Source organism: Anguilla rostrata, chromosome 7 (genome assembly GCF_018555375.3).
Source record: "Anguilla rostrata isolate EN2019 chromosome 7, ASM1855537v3, whole genome shotgun sequence".
Classification (NCBI taxonomy): Eukaryota; Metazoa; Chordata; class Actinopteri; order Anguilliformes; family Anguillidae; genus Anguilla; species Anguilla rostrata.
In genome coordinates this window covers 17285640-17309727 of record NC_057939.1, presented here as the reverse complement: position 1 = coordinate 17309727, position 24088 = coordinate 17285640, and the positions used below count along the sequence as shown (strand labels likewise).

General features: G+C 41.7%; 1 protein-coding gene across 6 annotated transcripts; it reads left to right on the top strand.

The window, feature by feature from the left end:
• Window positions 1–1315: 1315 nt before the first annotated feature.
• tbc1d30 (TBC1 domain family, member 30) lies at window positions 1316–23463 on the top strand. 6 transcript variants are annotated; one of them, XM_064343298.1, is made up of 14 exons: window positions 1316–2239; window positions 3775–3939; window positions 9677–9738; window positions 11608–11673; window positions 12068–12193; window positions 12819–13004; window positions 13137–13299; window positions 13468–13636; window positions 14340–14445; window positions 16052–16158; window positions 17458–17597; window positions 19143–19349; window positions 19821–19880; window positions 20411–23463. In XM_064343298.1, exons 1-14 carry the CDS (start codon window positions 1699–1701, stop codon window positions 21376–21378), a joined length of 3066 nt encoding a protein of 1021 aa, XP_064199368.1. In that variant the 5' UTR covers window positions 1316–1698; the 3' UTR covers window positions 21379–23463. The 6 variants fall into 6 exon arrangements, with proteins under 6 accessions (XP_064199368.1, XP_064199370.1, XP_064199367.1 ...); XM_064343300.1 differs by having other exon boundaries at window positions 1318–2239; window positions 13137–13305; window positions 16052–16149; XM_064343297.1 differs by having other exon boundaries at window positions 1320–2239; window positions 13137–13305.
• Window positions 23464–24088: the final 625 nt, after the last annotated feature.

The window sequence follows — 24088 nt, the reverse complement described above, 5'->3', positions numbered from 1 at the left end:
ATCTGACAGAATTTTTTTATTTTATTGAGAAAGATATACATTAACAAATAGTATATGCAGTATGGCCTGCAGAAAGACCCGCTGACCTTTCCACAAATATAAACCCCTGAGTGCTCTTTAAAGTGCATGTACACCCATCCCATCTCAGCCACGACCTCATGTGACAAAATGTCTTTGACTTCTTTTACTTCTTTCTGAAAAGCCAACCAATTTGAAATGGCTTATGAATTTGGATTGGTCTACCAGCAGTCATAACCTTAGCTACAGAATTGTTGGAAAAATACAATGGAACCCTGTACAATATGTAAAGCAAAAGAGGGACAAACAAACAAATATGAATACAACAACACAAGGAAAGTGACAGGGAGTTATCTGCTACAAAATACAATAATAACCAAGGGAGGAAGGTGCAGGGAGATATTCACTATAAAATACAACAATAAATAATAAAGGGAGAAAGTGCAGGAAGTTATTGACAACACACAATAGAAAGAAAAATGGCATAGTTTGACTATTTCAAAATAGTCAGTCTTCACAGTTTTTCTGTTCTTCATCTTATCTAAGGTAGTGTTATAATGCTTACTTTATAAAATGATTAAAGTTGTCTCAGTCCATTTTTGTTAAAGTGAAAATTGCCAAGAATGGTAAACTGTTTTCTGTGATATTTCTAAATTTCTTATTATTGCGTATATCACGAAGATCATTCATATTACCAATAATCCTTTCTGTCTATTAATTGTACTGCACCATCAATAGAGTTTTCAAAACATGTAAAGCACCTTTTGAAATGGCAGCAAACCCTATAGCACATTTCCTGGATGTGATAGGAATTCTGAATTTATGCATAAATTCTACATGGGACAACGACAAACCATCTTTACTTAGAAGTTGTCTGACTATGATAATATTATTTTGTGCTTAAACCAACATCTTTATTGCTCCATATCTAGGTGTAATACACTATCTGTTTGGGGAGAAGTTGAGTTTATAAGCTGCATCTGGCAGAGGGAAGATTGATGCGTAAAATCCACTGGGGATAATAAAATATACTGGAAAAAACATGAAAAAATTTCCCTGACCACATTACTGATCAAAAGCAGACAGATAATTGAAAACGAGGTCACGTACATAATTATAATCCTAATTACAACAATTTACATAGACTTCCAAAAAACGTTAAACTGTTAACATTGACATAAAAATGTCAGCGTTAGGCTGCCCGATCATGCACTAACGTGGACATGGATGAGAAAAATAGTTCAATTTTCCGATGAAACGATTCAAGGGCACCGCATGTAGGCTACCTATGCAGCGTGGTAGTGCTTGCCTCTGCATACGTGTTACCCATATTCAACACAGTGGTAACGGGTGCACCTGTTGGGAGGTGGGGCAAAACTTTGAATCGCGCACTAAAACTTCCAAAGCGAGCAGTAGTTTTCGTTTCTGGAGTGGCGTATAGGCCTATGAAGCGTGTGCAGTTCCAGGAAGGAAACAAGCAGGCAAACTCAGCTAGCTCAGCCTACTCCGTGGAATGGAATGCACCCGGAACTTCGGATCCTCCTTACGGCCTCCTTAGAGGCAGATCTCCGATTCAGTGTACCTGTGCGCTGCATGTCTCAGTTGTTTCAAGTGAGCGGACCAGTTAACAGGGCTGCCCCGAACTATGAGAAATTCATTTAACAGGACACTGTCTGGAAAATGGCGTCTCAGGTAGAATTCGGACAGGGCGAACTTTTGGAAATAGACATATGTGACGATGGCATCTGCTCTGAAGAGGAGAGCGGGGTTTTTGTGAACTCAGGTGCGTCATATACGGATGAGTTCTCCGAGTTTCATCAATGGGCTCCCGCAAGCAAAAGCGGCCTGTCTGATATAACGAACTTGGAAAATAATACCATCTGCGTAAGTGGAGCTAAACCTCTTGTTTCCAGTTGCACACAGATCCCAAATGGCACTGATAGTGCAAACTGCAGGAAAAGCGTGGCTTCTGTGGGCAGTGACTATTTGGAAGATGAACCAAGAACCATGTCCCGTGCCTCTATAGTTGACTGTCTCCTCATTGAGCTCTATGACACCTACAGCAGCAACAACAGAAAAAGTGTGGATAGCCTTGACAGTTCTACCGAAGCATCCAGTTCGGATGCATTTTTTGGGAGAAGCAACACGGGGTCTAATTTCCTGCAAGAACTGCAAGAGAAACACACCAAACGACTTCAAATTAACTACCTCGCCCAAAAAGGTACGCAGATGTTCATTTGTTTTTATACCGTGACATGTAGCTAAACTAAATTGAAAGAAGTGAACGCCATTTTATACGCTTATTTATTTTACTCCCGATATCATACAGTGGAACTAAAGTGTACTGAACAGCTGGACAACCGACGTGGATGGTTGCTATGCATGACGTGTACAGATCTCTTATAATAAACTATTAGTCAGCTACATTACTGATCTTGTGCGTTTTCAAAGAAACTGTATGCTGTGCTTGCCCTTACGATCACAGTATTAGTAATAACAATTCCTTCCTTAAACTGAAGAAGAGTGTCACTTGTTGATAAGCAATATTTTTTTGGATTCATTTTACGTTTATATGAAGCCTAGCCAACATGTATGAATGGAGGTGACCTGCCTAATCATAGTAAGGGTGTTGTGTAGCCTTATATAGCCTAAACAGAAGTACACACATATTTAGGCTTGTATTGCAATCTAATGATACTTCACATTTTCCCTTTGTTATAATCAGAAATGAAATCACCAGACAGGTGCTTGAGAATTTGGTCACAGTGTTAGATTTAGCCTACTACTCCTTTGTATTTTGAAAGAATTTATTTTCACTAGCTTAATGTTCTTGGTATGCATCTTCTAATGCATCTTCTTTTGTGTAGCCCAGCCCTTAATCTGTAGTTAATTCAACCAGGCCAAGTATTTGTCTGTCCTTTTTTTTTTAACTGACATTGTTTCTTGTACTTAAACAAGAGCAGGAAGTTAGTATAAGTGCTTCATTAAGTCATTATCAGCTTAGTTGAAATTACCTCAGAACAAAGACAGCTGTCTCACTAGAAACAATTCCTGCCAAATTGATGTTTTCTGTAGTAACATCAAGTACTGTGGGCAGTATAACAGAAAATATGTAAATTTTAGCATATTGGATGTATGAACAAACTCTCATTGGGAAGGCAAATACAGATTGTGGTGTAAAAGTTAATTTATGAATGCATTGTATTTACAATCAGTAGGAAAACAAGTGCACTACAAGCCAAAAATAACACTGTAATATCTGCAACTGTCCAAAAACACTACACTTTGCATGATGTGCAGAATACAACCATGTGTCTTTTAGACCATGTAATAATCTACAGATGCTTTGTGGAGTATTGGCCCCTTCACATGTAGAGTATATTTTTTAAATGCTCCTCGCTCATGTCTGTTTTTCAATGTCAGAGGAGACTAATAAATACCTCTTTGGTCCATAAACGTAGGCCTAAAACCTTTTATTTAAATTCAAAACACCTAGGGACGGGTTTTGCAAATTAGGGAAAGTTAGGAAAACTCCAGAACAACACATCTGATAAATGTTGAACTCAGTAGGTGATTGTGCATTTGCATCTGACCTCATTTATAAAAGTCCAATAAATTGCAAATAAATAAAACCTGTATAAACAAGCATTATTCGTGGGTTCTGGATGATACCAGTGTTTTCAGGTGTGTACCAAGACCTGTTAGTGGCATGTTCCTCTAATAATAAAGAGATGTGGTTTTAATTTTTTTGATCAGAATCTGAGGAGCTGAAGTGGATCATACAGGAAGTCAACTACCGCATTGCTATCCAGTCTGCCAAGCTTGTGCGCCAGCTCAAGAGAAAAGATCGTTTGTATAATAAAGTACAGAAGAACTGTGACATTGTGACGGCTTGCTTGCAAGCAGTGTCCCAGAAAAGACGTGAGTACAAGAGGTCTTATTCTTTCTTTTATAAATTTTATGTCTCTGATTAAATGAGGGCCTGGTTAGACTTTGTTTTATCCAACAGGAAGTGGGTGGATAGGTTACTTTGTGACGATTGCTAGAAGGCTGTGACATTCTTGATCCCCTTGATCCTTATTTCTGCTTGTTACAGCAGAAACATTTCTCAATGTCAGTATTCTTGTTTTAAAACGCGTTTTGAAAACCATTTTTATTTAGGCTCATGCACTGTACTTAATTAAGGGATACAGTTGAAGATTTGGGTAATTATACATGACTCAATATATGAACAAATGATACATTACACGGTACATAATTAAGTTTGTTGTCCTGGGATCATCTTGATACGAAAATGGTGACCTCCTAACAATACCGACGCAATTATTTAACGTTCAGCACAATTAATGGTGTGGAAAAAATAGATGCATATGAAACAGTAAGTGAATAACTGTAATGAACAAACTTAATGTGGCTCTTTTGTGGTAAACTTCCCATTATGAAACGTGAAACTCATATCATTAAATGTGGGTTATTTTATTACATTCACCTCAGCAGAAAAGCATTGTGTCAGCCATCAGGTCTGATGAGCATTAATGATGCAAGATTTTTTTGGTAGGCCGAATTTGTTTGTTTCAGTTTGCGTAACAGTAACCTAAATGTAACTGCGATCTTTATATAAATGAGAGGGCAATGAAGGTGGGTTGTGTTTTTAACCAACACTGTCCCATCAGTACCACATCGTCCTGTGGGGCTATCTTGTAATATTGATAACTTTGATATCTCTGTCTTTCCATTATAAGGCAGAGATGGTTGGTTTCTGTGTTGTACACTTTGCTTCCTTGAATGTTGGTATTGCAGGTAAGAAAGGATGCTTGTACGTTCCTTGTTACATAACAATAACCAAACAGCAAATATGACTGCACTCTCAGCACTGTAAGGGGTTTCCTCTGGATTTTGGCTGGTTTTGGCTAGTTGAACTGCAAAATGTTTCTGTTTCAGTCTAGAAACCTTATTTCTTTAAATTTACAGGAATGTGTATTGCAGCAACATGACATATAATAACCAAGACACAGAATCCAACCATGCATGTATATACAACCTGCTTCATTTGGAATAAAGTACAATACAATATTATAAAGTCTATATAAATTTAAATGTAATTGTTTTTCAAAGATAAGTGGTCAGAGGAATTGCGAGGAAATGCATTTCCTGTCACTGCATTGTACATTTAATCATGCATGTAAAATTCCACCAAACTTGAATGACCTATCTGAATAATATATCTGAATAATGATGTCAGAACCAGAATTTAACACGTGTGTTCCGTAGGTAATATGGAGAATAATATACACTCTTGTTTTTCATGTGTTATTGATACTTTCACCTAATAACTACTGTGCAAACAGAAATTGCTGGAAGAATGTGAAAAGATGGAAGATGCTTTTCTCTTTTTTTGAAGTAAAAGCAACTTACAGTCACCATGCTGTGGTTTGGCATTCTTTATATTCAGTTTTCCCTTCTTATTGAACTTGAATGTGTGTGTAGGTCCTTTTAAACACAATTTCAGTTATTCAAAAAGCTTTGAAAACCAGCCCTCTGCAGCGGGCTCTAATTATTTTAATTAAAATTCTAGTCGTATAAACATCTCAGTTCATGTTCACTGAATTGCATGTTGTTTTAACTTGTTTTACAAAAAACATTTTTGTGGGATTATGTAGAATTATAGATACACATCAATTTGTAATTTTCTTACATAATGTCAGTTTAAATATACAAATATTAATTGGATCTATGTATTCCCTTGGTTGTTCATACCGCTCTTAACTCTTAATGTCCAGTAGCCATGAAGCCTAGTGGGCCTCTGCTGAGGGCTCATATGAGATTATATTAATTGCATTGATTTTTTATTATATTTTTTGCTTTGTCAACATGCAGCATTGTGGCAACAGACCAGCAGGTATGGCATGCCCAGTACCCATTCTGATGAAGTGTGACTGCATGATGACCTTTCAAATATATTTTTGTATCCTGTAGAAGTCGTTTGAAGTGGGTTAAGGATGCCTATATTGATATAAATTCACCCAGGTGTCATTCAAGAATATCACATAAATGCTCAGTTGAGTTCAGGTCTGGGGACCGGGAAGCCTTTGACTTTAATAATATCAGTGTCATGCTCCTCAGTCGCTGAGCAACTTCTGATGGTCTGTGGACAGTTGCCATTTTGGCAGTCAGCATCTGCAGCAAAGAAATGCTTTATCATTAGGTGACGAGATTAACCATGCCCGAGAAATGTTCCTCACACCATTCTGGAACCATAGGAACCCTTCACATTTGAAACACTTATTTCTGTTTATTCCACTACTTGTATATGTGCATTAGATGGATCTATTGTACATTATTATGAATATGATTTTCTTCTTTTTACTGGTTACATTCATTAGTTAAATTTTCATGTAATCTGGCAGGGCTGCTAATTGAGCCTTTTGCCAAGTAAAGGACATTGAATGCAATTGATTGAATGTAACAAGTTCATATCTGGCTTCAGATTAATAGTAATTGATTCAAGGTCCTCATTGACATTAATGTTGGATAGACACCCTTTTCTGCTGCAGCTAAAATTGTCAGAAACTGCTCCTTTTCATATCTTCCTTTATTTCCTTTTTCACTCATGTAGCCCTTTCCTTGATGTTGTGGCTATAAATGACAGGGGTAGCACCTATCTTGGCAGTCTTTAGAAGTGCTCTGTGATGCCTGTGGGAAAAGATTAGGAGCCAGCAACAACATCCCTCTCGCTTACAATCAGTTCAGTCAGCGTGTTCATGCATTATTTGTCTCTCTGCTCCTGTCTAGTGAGGGTTATTGCTTCTCGATTCAATGTTCCATCTAGCATGCAAAAATAATTTAAAACACCATTTAGACATTCATGTATCGGTTGTGGGTTTTCTCTTGAGCTGCTCTGGCTCTTCAATGAGATTGGGGGTAAAATAAACAAACATAATTGTGGCTTCAGTGGGGTCACCTTCTTTGATGGGGTAGAATACCTAATAGACCTTGATTTAATGTGCACCTTCTGAACATGGGATTTATAGGACTTATTTGGTATGCTACAAATTCCACAGATCAACTGCAGTAGAAGGACAAATTTGTTTTTCAGCTTCACAATTAATATAATAAAACATGCCACTAAATGGCTTTTCTAGAATTAACCAAAATATGTAACATGTTTTTCATAATTTGGCTGTAATTGTGCATTTATATAGTATTAAATGAATTGATTCTTGTTTTTTATTATCTTCTATACAATGCAATGAATATCTGATTGTAAGAATACGTTATCATCTTGGGCTGATGATGACATCATTCCCTTTTTAGGCTTGAAAGTGGCAGATTTTCGTGCCAGTAGATGGCTTTCTGAATAAGGAAGCGCGAGCTTATTAAAATCCATCACGGCGCCTTAATTATAACCTGATTTTGACGGACTGTTATATTGCCTGCGTTCTTAGTCGTGATATTCGCTCTTCACTAGTCTTCTCTGTTTATATTCTCTCCTCATTTCCCCTTTACCCCTTATTTCGGTTTCTTGTCCTCTGTGCTCTCATCCACCCTTCTGCATCACCCCGCGTGACGCCGCGTATGTGGGTGTGTGTGTGGGAGATCACCATGGGATCCCGCTGCAGCAGCGGCATTGCAGATTGCTGAAGCTCCACTGGAAACAAGGATCTTCGTTTGTTGTGGTTGACACACCTCGATTTCGGGGGTCGAGCTGCATATTAACGTGGAATGGGCTTATGATGGGTTTGTTCTGATTTGATAACTTGAGGAAACATCCGCCTTGGTTCATAGAAAAAAAAAAAAGAATCTGTCGATGTGAGAAACGTTATGTACTCGATTGGAACCCTTGGACTCGAGCGTTAGCCAATCTATTGATTCATATTTTTTTTATTTTTCCACAATTTTTTCAACGATTCTGGAGCTGATCATGGACGTATAGCTGGGATATGTAATAGCTTTAACAGAACAGTAGCAAAATCCTACTAACAGGGTTGACGGCAGTGGGAAATAACAGAACCTTAATTAATGACGGAATCGGCACATATTTGGTGATTTTTGCACCACTGATTTTTTCCCCAATGAAGCAAGATAGGTTTATTGCTTCTAAAAGGTCGAGAATCTGTCTTAAACGGCAAAGTGCCGGAGGGGTTGGCAGCATCATCAGTAATGTCCTCAAGAAGCGGAACTGCATCTCCAGGAGCGCCCCACGACTGCTGTGCACGCTCGAACCAGGTGATTTATGACAGGGACATCTAGTCATCACATTCATCGGAGTGACTTTTAGTTATTTGTTGGTTATCGAATAGACTCAAATATCTTTGCTCCAAAGAAAGAGATCCGGGAAAAATACTAAATAGCAATGGTGGGCTATTTATTGACTGTTAATGCTGACGTGTTGGTCATGGTGTGGTGTGGCACTTTTAGCGTTTTCAGATCCACACGTTTACGTTTCCTTTTAAACATGATTTAATCTTGCTTACTAACCTGTTGTAATTTGTAAGTTTCTTATAGCTGTCTGTTGTTAAATTATTTTCCCTGCTGTTTTTGAGACTCCCATGTACACTATACACAAACACGTTATGTGTTAAGTGTTTAATTCCTTTAATCTTTTCAAAAGGGAAGTAGGAGGGATCCAGAGATAATAATCGTGTAGGCTAATGCTTTCAAGCCATGCGGGGAGTAGGAAAGGGAAAAAAGGTCGAAAAGTAAACATGGTCACAACGTTACACTGGGTCTGCATTTTCGTGGATTCTACAGCGAAACATGGCTGAAAGTGAAGCAGGTTGTATTGCGTTTATCCATACCTAGAACAGATTAGTAAAATGAGGACAGATCAACCGAATGTGGTTTGGAAAGAATATCACAGCCAGTGAGCGAACTCGCAATGGCTGCTCTTGTGGACGCAGTGTTGATGCGCAGGGGGAAACAGTCGTGTCTTCAGAATATCATGACGAATCCAACGTTGATTAATTTGTGATCTGACGGTGATATGTGCAAAAATAGTTCGAATATCTTGTACTGTGTCTTCCGCTGCACCGCTACATTTACCCTATAGAGGTTTTGAAAATCGATGTGGTAATAAGAGGAGTGACTGTGGTATCAGCACCAAGCTCCGTGGGACAGCGACTCCAAAGAAATATCGCGGAAGTCCGGTGTCTAATATCTTGGTGTTATTTGTTCGTTCGGTTTTCCTGACGTGGCTATAAAATAAAGGTGTCCTTGGAGTCGGTTTACTATTTTGTATCACAAAAATGAGAGCTCTGAGTTTTACACATCGGAGGGCGATGGTCTGACGTGTTCTGTGGGCGCATTAGGTCACCATACTTTGTACCGAGAAGGCCTGATGAGAGCAAACTGCTCGGCTTCCGGATCATTTCTAATTTACCGAGAGGAGATATTTTGCTCTCCTTTTTTCTATCATTTTTATTTTCTCCAACTAAAAATACGTCTTTGTGTATTTCACAATGAATCAGGACACAAGTATATTGGAGTTTGTATCCAATAGGCAGTATAGAGCAGCTAGCTGCAGTTTTCGCTTTATATCTTGTTTGTTTTGTGTTTCCATATCATATCGTTTCAAAAACATCGGTGTTCTTGTTTAAAGTGAGCCATATTTACTGTATTTGTATATAGAGCCATGTACTAACTATGTTTTGCTCGCTAGGAGTTGACACAAGATTGAAGTTCACTCTTGAACCATCCCTGGGCAAAAATGGTTTCCAGCAGGTAAGTACGGTCTTTTAAGTACATATCCATTTATTGTCTAGAAGTGAGTTATAAATGTTTCTCTAGATAAAGTAAAAAAAAAAATTCACAGTTGCATTTTCAAAGCAACAAATCACATTATCGCCTCCTTTTTCTTTGCACCATTTTGTTAAAAGGACCTGAACTAACCTGAACACATCACATTTCATCCATTTCATTTAAAACATAACATATAATGTAGCTAAAATATACACTTTAAAATTGCTAAAGTAATATACACAGGCTGCCACTGTGTATATCACAGATGTCACTTTTGAACTTTAGACAATAAGGCATATGTACTATTATGTTACTTAAACATCATCAATAATGAATCGCATCTAAAATGCCTCTCCAAGCTTATATCCCACAAAAGCGAAGCCACAAATGAATGTGTTGCAGCACTTCCCAACACTGTTGTGGTTCCTCCCTGTCAGCCTGGAAACACTCATTGTTGCATCCAGCTGTATGTTTTATGTTCCTCAAAAGTTTTTTATGTCCTTTACATACACTTCTTACATCACATTTTTATTTAACAAGCCCGGTCACACAGAGACACAGTGAACACTTTGGGAATCAAACTGGCAAGGCATTGTATAGCCCATCAGATGTAGGGGGATGCTTTAATGTGGCTATGCAGTGCCCTCTGAAAGTATGCCAATGGGAGAGTGAAATTAGTTATATTTGCTATATACTTAAGGCATTTGGATTTGAAGTCAAATGGTGGATATTTGACAAATGTACAGATGATTGGCTTTTATTTCATGGTATTTACATGCATATACTGTATGTTTTACCATTTTACAACACAGAGGGGAGAATCACTGTTAATGTAGCAGTTTTGGGACTTTGCTCATTTACTCAGGAAATATTTCACCTAGCACTATGGAATTTTTCTTCAAACAGCTTTGACATGTCAGTAGTCAGTAGCCGTGTCAATTACATTCATAACTTAATTGAGTCAGATATAATTTAAACCAAAGTAACAGCAGTCAATGTTACGTTCATATGACCTAGTTGGTATAGCTGTAACAGATGGGCGCAATAATTGTAACGGTCAATGAAAAGAACACTGAAATGTGCGTATGGAGATGTTTTCTGCACATACTAATGTGAACCAAGGAAACGCATTTCCTCTGGTAACGTGAGACCAGCCACATCCTCAGATTATGAGGCATGGTGCTTTATTAATAAAAAAAGACTGAACTAACGCACAAGCAACTTTGTGGTCACATCCAAATTGATGAGAAAAGATAATTTTGTTTGTTTCTTAACACCCAGGTAAGCTTTTACAAAGCAAATAGCCTACCATACAGACCAATCTGTAGTGTGTTTATAAATGCCTGTGACAAGGTGGCTGTTTCTTTTCCATTAATCTATTGGAGCATGCAGAAGATGAGGCTATGTCAACACAGCAAGCAAATTTGCTGAACACATTTAACATTAAACACTGAACTACCTTAAAAGGTCAAACACGTTAATGAGTACAAATAATTTCTTTAACAAATATTAAACACCCTTTAAAATTCCTAAGGTCTCCTGAAAAGGACAGTACATGCAGTATCTAGTGTCCCTAATCTCCAAAAATGAAGCCCGGTCTGTGACCTCCCTGCATACCAATCTTCTTATCTTCTCTTTTCTTGTCTTGTATTCACTCAAATACAAATGCCTTAAGTATATAGCAAAAAAAAAAAAAAAGAAAAATTCACTCTACCCTTACCATACTTTGGGAGGGCACTGTGTGTCGAAAGCCATTTTGTGGAAATTTGATCCAGACGACATGATAAACAGCTCTTGTCTAAACTGTGTTAATTGAGCCCTTGTGTTTGTTGCCTTGCTTTTGCTGCACAGTGGTACGATGCCCTCAAAGCAGTGGCCAGGCTTCCCACTGGCATCCCCAAAGAGTGGAGGAAGAGGGTAGGTCAGCCTTGTACCCCTCTAGGGACCCCCTACTCTATGTGTCGATGCAGTGCTAGTTATACATGGTCAGGTTAGCTGACTTCATCACAATAAGCTGTCTATGCTAGTTGTGCACTTGATTTCTAGCCATTTGCTACACTCCTACATCCTATAAGACTTACTTATACTTTTATGTAGTACTAGTGCTTATATTTAACCTATTTGAATGTACTATATTTATACATTACAGTAAAAATTACAACAGTCAAAGTAAAAGGGTGCACTGAAAAAATGTAGAAGGATTCCTATAAAATTAAGAAATGGAAAAAGATTTCTTGTGGTGAAAGTGTTTAATGAGAGGACGATATGGTTTTCAGTTATGCCCATTGACTCTAATGTTTTATGTCTGCAGGTATGGTTGACTTTGGCTGACCAATACCTTCACAGCATCTCTATAGACTGGGAGAAGACCTTGAGATTTGCTTTCAATGACCGTAGCAATCCTGATGATGATTCTCTGGGAATCCAGATTGTCAAGGTACAGTATCAGATGGCATGTCCAATCCTGCTGTAATATCATATCATCAGTCTGTTGAATCTTTCTGTAACCATCTTTATCTAGGGGCGTGCAATATCCTCTTCTAGAAATGCACAGTATTACTTGCTATACTGTATGATTAGGGTTATTATCTGTTGAGATCACAGCAAAAGAGCACATTTGATGTGAGCAGCTTGAGGCGACCTATCGCAGAGTGTGGGGAAAGCGCTCAGCCCTGCTTCAGAGTGTGTGGATAATGGAGGAACGGTGGCAGGATGTTTACTCTTGGCGCTGTGTCAACAGTAAGTGAATAATGGAAAATATATCCGTTTTTTTTCTGCCCCATCCTCATGCCTCGGCACACAGTGAGTCAGGATTTGTGTGTTTTTCCCAACTGGGCCAAGTCCAGGCCTCTCCCATTCTGTGCTGTCTGGTGTTCTGCCTGGACACCCAATCCTTTTGCTGCCATGGTGATGGGAGACATGGAAGAGAGGTCGGGACTGCGCTAGTAGATGCCGTCTGACAGTAGGGTGTGAATCATGTCCACCAATCTGTGACTGAGGATAGGTGCTGAATTGCCCCTATATACATAATCATTTTAGTTTTATTTTTTATTTTCTTTCAGGACCTGCACAGGACAGGCTGTAGTTCTTACTGCGGCCAAGAGGGGGAGCAAGACCGAGTGGTGCTGAAGCGGGTGCTGTTGGCATATGCCCGTTGGAACAAGGCTGTGGGTTACTGCCAGGGCTTCAATGTGCTGGCTGCCCTCATTTTGGAAGTTACTGAGGGAAATGAAGGGGATGCACTCAAGGTACATTTTTCTTCGTCCAGTCTCATGTAGTCTCCTGTATCTTGCCATAGCTACCGTATTCATCAGTGAAGTGGTGTTAACTGCCGATGGCAATCTTGTGTACCTGTTATCTATATTTATGTGTCCATGCAGGTGATGATTTACCTGATTGACAAGGTGCTTCCTGACAGCTACTTTGCCAACAACCTGCGCGCGCTGTCGGTGGATATGGCGGTCTTTAGAGACCTGCTGAGGCTGAAGCTGCCGGAGCTGTCCCAGCACCTGCACAACCTGCAGAAGGCGGCCAATCGAGAGGGTGGGGGTGTGTGCCAGTCCTCCCATTTTCCATTTTCAACATGATGGAGTCTGTCAAACATTTGTGATATTGATCTCTTTATATAGTGTGGCGTAAAGACAATGATCGGTAACTGGAAGAAGTAAATGACTTCTTGTGCCCTTTTCTGTGTGTCACCTGTGCATGCAGGTAGCTACGAGCCCCCTCTCACCAACGTGTTCACCATGCAGTGGTTCCTCACCATGTTTGCCACTTGCCTGCCCCACCACACCGTGCTCAAGATCTGGGACTCCGTCTTCTTTGAGGGGTCAGAAGTCCTGCTGAGGGTCGCCCTGGCCATCTGGTCTAAGTTGGGAGAGTGAGTGGACCAGTTTCACACCCAAACCAACAGCAGGCAGTCTAATTAGTCTCCTTATCTCTCTGAACGTGAAACAAATGTCTCTTTCTTCGTATAATAACAAAAAAAAAAGTACTTTCCTTTTGAGGCTGTGATATTGCTCCGGTTATAGCCCTGCTGAGACAGAGAAGAAGCAAAAGTGCCTTAAGTAATAACTCCTTCTCCATACCGCAGTACAAAAGTGCTCTTTATGTGATTTATAGCCTCTTTTTGGATGTGGCTGGGTTGAGCAGTCTAGGGAGCATCTGTGTTGGAGGTGCTCTGCTACATTAGCAATAAAACACTGTAAAATTGATTTTGAGTGAATGGAATGGAGAGAGAAGAGTGGGCCTGGGAAAAGATTTTTGCAGTTAATACAGCCAGAGAACAGATACGTCAGAAGACCTGGAGTTTGTAAATGTGCATGTTGTGTCCGTGATTGTGTATTTCCAGCCTGCTTGTTTGTGCGCTTTAATGCGATCAGGATTGTGAAAGATGGGGATTCTGTCTCGGGCACGTGTTCGGTCGCCATGGCAACCACAGACATATGGCTCAATGTACTGTGTGTGGAGACTGTCACTGTCAAGAATGGAACTGAGAATGTTGCAGAATATATCTATAACATGTTTTCTCTCTCTCTCTCTCTCTCTCTCTCTCTCTCTCTCTCTCTCTCTCTCTCTCACAGACGGATTGAGTACTGTCAGAGTGCGGATGAGTTCTACAGTACCATGGGCTGCCTGACCCAGGAGATGCTGGAGCATGATCTGATCGACTCTAATGAGCTCATGCAGGTGAGTCCAAAACCTGTGCATTGATGTGGGCTCTCAAATACTCCATAGCACTGGACAGCCTCTATGCTTGTCACTTGTAGCTCACAGGAATTTCTTTTTGTATTTAACTGACAGCAACATCATTTTGAAACACTATTTTCAGTGTTGTAACTTGTTCGCATCATGGCTGCTGTGACTCACTATCATGGAGCAAGTTTGCCAGAATCATGCACAATGCATATAGCTTTAGCAGGTTTTGGAAAACCACATAACTGCCTATTTGTAAAAGTATTCATAGAAATATGAATACCACCCCTGCTCAAGCTAAAGCTTGTAAGCACTTTTAAAATGTGATACCCATACTGATTAGTCATATTCTTCTCAATGTTGATGCTATGCTAGACAGCTGTTGGAAACAGAGCATGGTGTGTAATGAACGCCTGTTCTTCTGTACCTGTTTCAGGTATAACGGACACTTGTGTCAACTGTACCTACATTGAGCATCAAATATGTCATTGATGCAGTGAACACTGAAATCTGTGAATTCTGTGTTGTTTTAATACTTTTCGCATTTGCAAACGGCTCAGAAGTACTTTAAAGTGGTTCTTGCAAAAAAACAAACAAAAGAAAACATATGAAGGCCTGTGCTGAATTGACTGTTTTATGTGGACAAGACAAGTTTAAAAGTCCTAAGCATTGCCCCATCTCTGGATGAAGAGAAGGCAATGTTTTTTGTTTTCCCAAAAATGATAAGACGTGATAAATGGGTTATAACCATGGTCATTGTAATATTGCAACAACCCGTACAGCTAGTATTTGGAGTGATCAGTTTTGCCCAGAACTTTTCACAGGAGAGACATGCAGTGGTAGGCCTACCGTTATCTAGCGATAATTAAATCGTTTTCAAGCTTATGCATGTGGAATCAAAGACTTTCTTTATTCTGGTGTAATGTTTGCATTTTCAGGCTGATGCAGAGTCTAATGATAGTGTACAGTAGCTTAGTGTTACAACGTTATTACACACTGAATGATCTTCAGGTTTACCTATACAATGGTAAAGCCTGGTTTATATTGCTTTCTTTTGTTTGGTCTGGTGGTGTAATGTCACTTCATGAGACTGCTCTAACCCGGTCTAATCTAGCAACGAGAAATGGTTTACATATGACATGTCTTACGGATATGAATGTTAATGAGCACAGGATACACACCCATCCTGTCTTGTCTGCTGAACAAGTTACTATAATCTAATAGTGTCTATTGCAATTTAATGGTTATAACTGGATTAAAAACTTGAATGAAATATTAAGAACAATCAATAGTCACTTCTAGGGGAATATAACTGCAATTTGAATCCAGTTTCCTGGGCCTTTAAATACAGTTTTGGATTTTAGTTTTTGTGATTTGTGTACTTGCCAAACTGTATTGGTGAAGTAAATAAAAAATTGAATTGAATCATTCGTCCAAGTTAAGGACAATATGTTGCATGAATTTTGCCCAATGCCTCCGGTTTATGGAACATTGATAACTACGTATGAAGTGTACTTCTCAGTTGTGATGCCCTGCCTTGCGTCTCCTGTGCTTCCTGACGCGGGTTCTGTATTTGGGTTCCTCTTTTGTTCTGGAGCAGACTTTGTACTCCATGGCTCCCTTCCCATTCCCTCAGCTGGCCGAGCTGAGGGAGAAGTACACGTACAACATCACCCCATTCCCCGCCCCCGTCAAGCCGTGCTCCAGGCAAGCAAACACCCGTCACGCGAAACCTTGTTTCAGTATGCTAATGTGTCTGCATTGCACTCCCTGTCTGAAATGTACACACACTGCTCATTTTGAGGTTTACTTTACTTTTGATTCTATCTGACGCTTTAGTGTATTTTTAAACGCCTGTGCCATGAATAGACCTCGTCCTTTGTTTTTGAGGGACTGTGTGCTGGAGATCAGGTTTCGCATGCAAATATTGCCTAATCTGAGACCGGCTTCTCTGGCACTGGCAGATAAAGCGGTAATTTGACTAGAACACTTGTGTATTTACAGATAGTTGTAACACACTATCATGAAGGGAAAAAAAATTATACATCTGCTTGCATGACCATTTGGGCATGCAAGCAGATGTATAATTGTGCTTTTGCAGTGAACATTGAGCTATTGAAGGAAGACACTATTTACAGTGTTACTAGGTTCTATTTTCTAGAATTTGTCAGTGTATTTAATTGGTTAATAGCTATTTCCTAATTATAAAATGTACCTTATATTTTACGATTTTATTATTTACTGTGCTATGTTATATACATACATCTCAAACTAGCATGCTATCATTTGAGGAAAGAGTGAGTACTATAGTGTTATGCTTTAGTATACAGCATATATATGTAGTAGAATTTAGCTAGAATAATGAAATGTCAATGTAATTTTACAGATTACAGAAAATGTACCTATGAGTCTTAGTGGTTGGGAATTCCCCTTCACATGTCGACAAGTAGGATTTCAGTTAGTTGAATTAAACACTGTTGAATCAATAGATTTATATGTATTTTTTTGTTTCCCATAGGTGCTTATATAGATTATAGATATCAAATCTGTGGGGGACCCAAAGTACATGATTGTATTGGAGACAGTTTAGTCTGTCAAGCAGCTTGGCAGTCACACCTCAGGGATAGCATCCCAAATCCATCCCTCTAACATTGAGTGCAGAGCAAAGAGGCAGTGAACATAATTTAAAAGTCTGTGGTGTGACATACCAGATTAGCCTCATAACCTCTACAGTGCTATAATGCAAATTCAAACCAGGACTGGGAGTAGTAAAAGCTGACCCCAGGTGACTCCACTGGGTCCGCTGTGTCTCCAGCTGTGCCTTTTTCGTGTTTGAACAGTCAAACAGGAAGTATAACCATATGTGCCCTGTGCTATGTACAGCCAGAAAGGAAGTAGAGCCCACTCTGACTCTACATGTGGATGTGGAAGTAAAACCAGCTCTGACTGTACCTGAGTGTTTATTTTGTGTATTCTGACCTTTGACGGGTTGTGTATTTTTAACAGTCAGGGGGGTCGTGGACGGGACAGTGACGAGGAGGTGGACATGGATGATGAAGACTCCTTGGTCAGCGCCTTGGGATGCCTGGGCCCCATTGGTGGGCTCCTGGCCCCAGAGCTGCAGAGGTACCAGAAGCACCTGAAAGGTACGGTACAGTGCGTCCGTCATGAGCCTCCTCACTGACCCTCTGTCTGTCATCTTTCACTTACCCCATGCCTACAAGCTAGTTGAAACCAGTGAAATTATATTTGCAAGCACTTAGCAGACGCTGTTATCCAGAGTGACATAAATTAGTGAAAAAAGCACCCTATGGTTTGTTTAAAGCTTTGACAGTTGAAAATTCATCAGCTGAGATTCACCAGTTGTGAGCAATGAACTGCTCACATGCTGGGGATGTAGCTCATTGTCACTTTATATCAGTGAGGATTGGTCTAAAGGAGATTCAGACTGCCAATTTAAAATGGAAGGTGAAGTAGGCATAAATATGCAAGATGCATGCCTCTGAAAGAAATCTTTGGCAATACCCTCTTCATTGTGTATTCTGCAAGCACTGCAGCTGTGCTAGCTTGCCAAGGAATATTGTCACTTGGGAAACATAAACTGTGAGGAAAAGAGAAGTTGATGCATGGCAAGAGGCGTGTGTCCAATATGTCCCACTTCTGTGAGCAGCCTTCTTGAGAATCTGCTACTGCCTCTCTGGCAGTTGCTCCTGCTAGAAGTTATACCGTTCCTAGATGGTGTGTGTGTGTGGTGTGTGTGCGCGCTTGTGTGTGTGCACACAGTTGTGTTCCTTGGTTGTGGTCCTATCGTAGGCCCACATCCTCTGTATGGGGACACTCCCAGCCCAATATCCTGCTCTTTCACTCTCCTGCGGAACAGGAAGTGCCGGTCTCAAGTTGCCATTAGGCACTGCTTTAGAGGCATAATTAATGTTTCATGGCACTGATGACGATTAATGGACAAGATGGGGTTTTCCCCCCATGAAATTCAAGATTAAATGTTATCTGGAAAGATGTAAGTAAGGAGTAATTTTCATCACAAAAGCTCTGAAATCAAGTGACTTGAGACAAAATCCTTTGGTAACCTTAGGGAGGAGTCTATCTTTTATTTTGTGCTGTTGTCATGGTTACTTATTTTGATTCACCTCTCCTATTGCCACTAACACCAGGAAAGTTTTCTGCAGTGGGGTCAGATAAAGAGTGATTCAGTGTTCAGATCTACTCTTGGTGTGCATCTATGTGCTTGTGTGCAGAAACCCCTTTACTGGAGCAGTATTCAAAGACAATATTCATTTTGCAGGGTCACATTAATTGCAACTCAAATCTCCTGGGGATGCTCTTATCCTTCCACAGTTTCAGATGTACTTAATTTTTTTGGGAATATCATTTTTTTTAAAAAGGGGCCAAATTGAGGACCTTCTTTAATTACAGCCCTCGGAAGAAATTAATGGAAATTTAAGAGTTTGAGCTTTTATTATTAGTCAAGATGTTATCATTAACATCGAGCTTTATATACATTTCACATTTTTTGTATACATTTTTTGGCGAACAAAATCAGCATTAAGTGCATCTCATATTGTTTCTCATCTGCCATTCTCCTTCTCAATTCTCTTTTGCTCTCCATCTCCCTGTTTTTTCCTCTCTCACCCCTTCCTGCTCTCTGTCCCTCGCTCCCTCCCCCCCCCTTGCAGATCAGCGCGGGGAGCAGAGCCTGCGGAGCAGCAACATCGCGGAGCTGAGCCCCGGTGCCGTGGGGACGGGGCGGGCCGAGCACCAGGCCGCCATCAACAGCATGATGATGGAGCGCATGAGCACGGACATCAGCGCCCTGAAGAAGCAGTACTCCCGCATCAAGAGGCGGCAGCAGCAGCAGGCCAGCCTGGTCTACATCCACACAGGTACCGCGGAAACGCTCGCTTCGGGGTGATGTCACCGCTGCCGTGCCAGTCATCTTAAGTGTTCAGAGTTTTCTTGGTTTGAAACTGTATGTCATGAAAATAGGTAGGGTTCACATGCATAAATAGGCCCCCTGTGCATAGGGAACATAATAATATATAAATCGTTCATGCAACGATTGAGCACACAATGTTATTGGCAAAGCCATTCTGAAGACCACCACTCTCTTGAGAAAGACCTGGTGATATCTTGTGCTTTGTCCTGGTACAGTGCTGTTACATTAATCATTTATCGAAATCTAAATGTGTATTATTTTCTCTACACACTGGGTTCAAGTTTTGGGTAAAATAAATTAGAAATAAATTTATTGAAAACAATGAAAATGATGGTGTGTACGCATAAGCATTGTGTCAGGAATCGTACGTGTGTGTACTGTTGGTTATCAGTCCCAGAATATCCCGTTTCTCCTTCAGGGTCAGAAGTAGCCAGCGCTACTGGGATCCCCTCTGATCCCATGGACCAGCAGAGTCATGGTACAGTCCCATGTCTGAGGAGGCCGGGTGGGATTAAGGAGGATTGCGGGCTGTATTGGGGGGATTGATGGGGGGCTGCTTGGGCTGCTCTGTTCTGGGATGCGAGGAATTCCTCTCATCTGCGGCGCCTGCTTGCTTCTGTCTGGAAACAGAAACTTGTATAACAAATTAAAAATGTGTCAACATTAGATTCATAGCTCAGTGTTTTCACTGTCACTCAGTTCCCGAATGAACAATCCCATTTCCAACCTCTCATATGCTATAGCTCTTTTAAAGTGCCTTTTGATTGATGCTGAAAGACTTATTTAACAACTTCTATATAACAGTGTGTAACAGAGCATGATGAATGAACTCGGGCTTATGGCATATTAGAGACCTTCACCTCTGACCTCACTGGCCTGGCTTTCCTCCTCTTTCAGAAATGGGGACACTCTATCCTGATTCTGCTCTCGGTTGAGGGGCTGCCAGCTGTTAACCGCTCAGGCTCGCTAGAGTTAATGAATGTGGGGTGATTCTCTGTCTCCTTTCAGATAAATGCCCGGCCACCAGCCTCCTGGCCTCCCAGCTCCACCCGTCCCCAGTGGTGAACCACCTCCTCCTGGGGAAGAAATTAAAGGCGGTGCAGAGGGGCTCCCGGAACAGCGTGGTCCAAGCCCTGGGCGCTCACGCCGCCCCGCTCCCCCAGGCACGGTCCGGCCCGGCCCAGCCGGACGCCGCTCGGAGCAGGCTGAACTCGCCCTGGCGCGCCCACGTCCGCACGCACCGGAAGAACGTGGCGCGGGCGCGGGCACAGCTGGGCTACTGCGACACGGTGGAGCTCATCGAGGAGGCGGGGCCGGCAGAGAAGAGCGAGAAGGACCTGCAGGTGGAGACGGTGCAGGTGGAGGTGACGGGGAAGGCGGAGGGGGGAGAGGAGGCGGAGGAGGGGGAAGAGGAGACAGAGGAGGAAGAAGAGGAGCAGGAAGAGAAGGGAGGGATGGAGGAGGAAGAGGAGCTAGAGCAGAACAGCGTGGAGTTGCAGGACACTCAGTCCGCTGAGGTGGAGGAGGTGGAGGAGGGAGTGGGCTGGGTGCAGGAGCAGATGGCCTCCCTGGAGCTGGATTCTGGTTCAGAAGCGTCCTCGCTCACGGAGAAGGAGACGACACCTGAACCTGACTCCTCCGCCCCGGCGCTGCCTCCTCCTCCCCCGCCCTGCCGCCGCAAGGAGTCCGACTCCTCCAGCTCGGAGAGCGGCGCTTCCCTCCGGCGAACCCGCTCCGCCTCCACCTGCACCTCCACCTCCACCTCCTCCACCCCCACCACCCCGGTGGGCCCCTCCAGGTCCCAGCACGCCTTCTCCCCCTTCCCCATCGTCAAGCCCCCCCGGAAGTCGGCCGCCGCCAGGAACTTGGGCCTGTACGGCCCCACCGCTCGGACTCCCACCGTGCACTTCCCCCAGATGAGCAAGAGCGTCAACCGTGCCACAGGGGGCTCCACCGGCTCCACCAGGAGGCGATGACGAGCCAGGCCAGACTGCCAGACTCCTCTGCTCCCCCTGCTCTTCTCTCTTGAGCATTTTTTGCACTTGGCTCTCTAATAAGTGCTCAACACGGGATTTTGGAAAGTATTAACACCGGGTTTGTGGGAAACTGGGGGATGCGTGCAACGGTTTGTAGCAGCTAGAGTCAAGACGGTTATTATTCGTTCAGTGCTCAGAGCTGAGATGTCACAAGGTGATTGATGTGCTCTTTGTGACTGAGAAGACTCGGTGTGTACCTGGGAAGATTGTGGTGGGAAAGTCAGCTGCTTTCATGCAGTGGTTAAACAGATCCATTAAGGGCCTTGTGGCTTCAATGTTTTTTTTCTATGTGTTTGCAAATTCCATGAGATCCTGCACTGAATGACGACAAGTTCTCCTCCCTTAGAGCGACGTTAAAAACACAGAGGCAGAATAACAACGCCTTTGGCGTACAACCTTGCCTGTCTGGGGATTGCAAAACATTTATACGCAACAATGCCGCATGTCGAGGTCCCATTTTAACTCCCTCACTCTGTCCCTCTCCGTTTGCTGTTAGATGGCAATGTAAGTGCAGGGAGTAATCCTACAGCTTTCCACTGTATTTGATCAGTTTAGTACATTCCCTGTGCAGAGCACAATGTGTCGATAAGTGATGCGTTGCCTCGCTCTTCTCTAGCATACGGGTTCGTTCCAGCCGCAAAGAACTCGGCGGTGCGTATGGACACATAAATACGTGTTACAGCGTGTGCCTTAGGACAAAGTGTACTGCAGAAGCCAGATGAAATGGCGAAAGGATAAAACCTAGTTTCTTTACACGCGATTGCTCCCCTCGCTCGCATTTAGCTAACGTTCTGTTCTGCCATTTGAGCTTGCGCAGACACAAAGCATCCGAAATGTGGGCTGTACGTATTGTGCCCTGCTCTTGTGTGGCAAGTTGCCCGCCACATAATCTCTGCTTGATTTATTAAATCACTGCTGCGGCATCCTTGTTTTCTCGGCACCAAAAAGAATGTGACTCCGTGCGCTTTGTTCAGTGTTAAACTCTCCGGGATCAGCCATTTGCCGTTTGCTCTTTGTAAATGCATTTCATACCTTGTGTGACAGCTGTGGTGTTGATCGGAAATGTTCGACTGTCTTTCTCTTGTCGGTAGTCCAGGTTCTGCTTACGTCTGAATGTCTCATACCTTGAGCTGTTTGCATGTGCACTCCAGTTATTTTGGTTACGTATCACGTAAAATTCACCTTAAAGGTTTATGGTAAATCACCCAACATTTGTGTTTTTTGTATGTTTTCTTTTTTGTCTGCAGGGGGCGACAAAGTATTCCATCAATTATTTGCTCCTATCAGCAAGACAGTCAAAGGCATCACATTAGATCTGTTGGCTGAATGCCAGTCTTTACTTCTGTCTGGTGAGAATGGAGTGGCACTTTCTGTTACACTAATGTACACCCTTTAGGGGACAACTTGAGACCTTTTTAGTTACAGCTTAAGTAAACTGCACACTGCACATGATTAAGTAAGACTCACGATATTGCACTGCATCAGCTTAAATGGCTGTGCAATCTTATTGGCCACGAAATGGTGAGACCTGTTTCACACCATGTTAATGAAGTAGTTATTGAAGTTTGTTGTGGGGATTTTTGATGAATGACTGTTCGTTTTGGTTTTTATTGAATCAAAACACTTTTGTGGCATATTGTATTGTAAGCATGTTGTCATTGTTCTTTGCCCAGACTCCTCCTTCCCCTCCTTCAAAAAAAGCCCTGCATCCTACAAAAAAATGAAGTAGTTGAAATGATTTGAATTGAATTTTCTGTTGGCAGCCTTTAAAAATTGTATACTGTGTAGCCTTCCCTAAAATGTACCTTATGAGTGGATGAAAGATATTGGCTATACTGCTGAAAACTATATAAATGAGACTTAAAAAGATCAGGTTACTCTAAAGGGAGTACTAATACTTGGCGTATTCCACAGATGAGCATTAAAAAAGCTTTAACTTGTCAGAAAGTTGTTATGAAGATTACTCATGAAAAAGAACCCTAGGTGCACTTGTTTCATTGTTCTAAATAAAATGAATGAGTATCAGTTGTGTGGTTGCTGTAAAAGCTGTCTGGCAGGCAGAAAGGTTTCTGTCTGGAACACTTTGTGTTCTACTATTTTTATGACTCATGAAATCCCAGTTTGAGGATGTTTATCGACATGCTAATTGCATTGGTTTAGTCATTTGTGGTTAAAAAGTAGCAGTTTGCATGCTCCTGCCCCTGAATGTACTGTGTGGCACTTGAACGCCCACACCTTACCTCTAGCTGGTTCTTCACCCTGAAGGACCAAAGAAAGGATCCTTCAATCTTACTGGGAGAGACCAGCTGAGAGCAAGTACTTTCTGATCCCAGAATGCACTGCACCAGTCTGCCTGCACATGAGTGTAAATTAGGAAACATTGTCAGGGCTTTGGCAGTGTGTTTATGTACATTGTGTATGAACATGAGCAAGATTTCATAAGCCCATTCTTTTGTTGGCGCATTATCTACAAATAATAGTCATGAGTGAGGAATGGAATAGAAGGTGTAAATAGTTGATAGTTGGCATTATCAGAATCTTGGTTATCTAAGGTTCTGGGATCCAAGAATGGTGTCAGTATTGTGTAGGTGTTCCGTTATTATGGAGGTCCTTTGAATTCTGACACCCTCTCTTGTCTTGGGGCTGACTT

What these genes read in the sequence shown, in the direction of transcription:
- tbc1d30 (XM_064343297.1), top strand. Translation starts at nt 1,699, where the DNA reads ATGGCGTCTCAGGTAGAATTCGGACAGGGCGAACTTTTGGAAATAGAC. An exon ending in TAACTACCTCGCCCAAAAAG is followed by an intron (nt 2,240 to 3,774) that starts GTACGCAGATGT and finishes TTTTTTGATCAG; the next exon opens with AATCTGAGGAGCTGAAGTGG. An exon ending in ATGAAGGGGATGCACTCAAG is followed by an intron (nt 13,005 to 13,136) that starts GTACATTTTTCT and finishes GTGTCCATGCAG; the next exon opens with GTGATGATTTACCTGATTGA.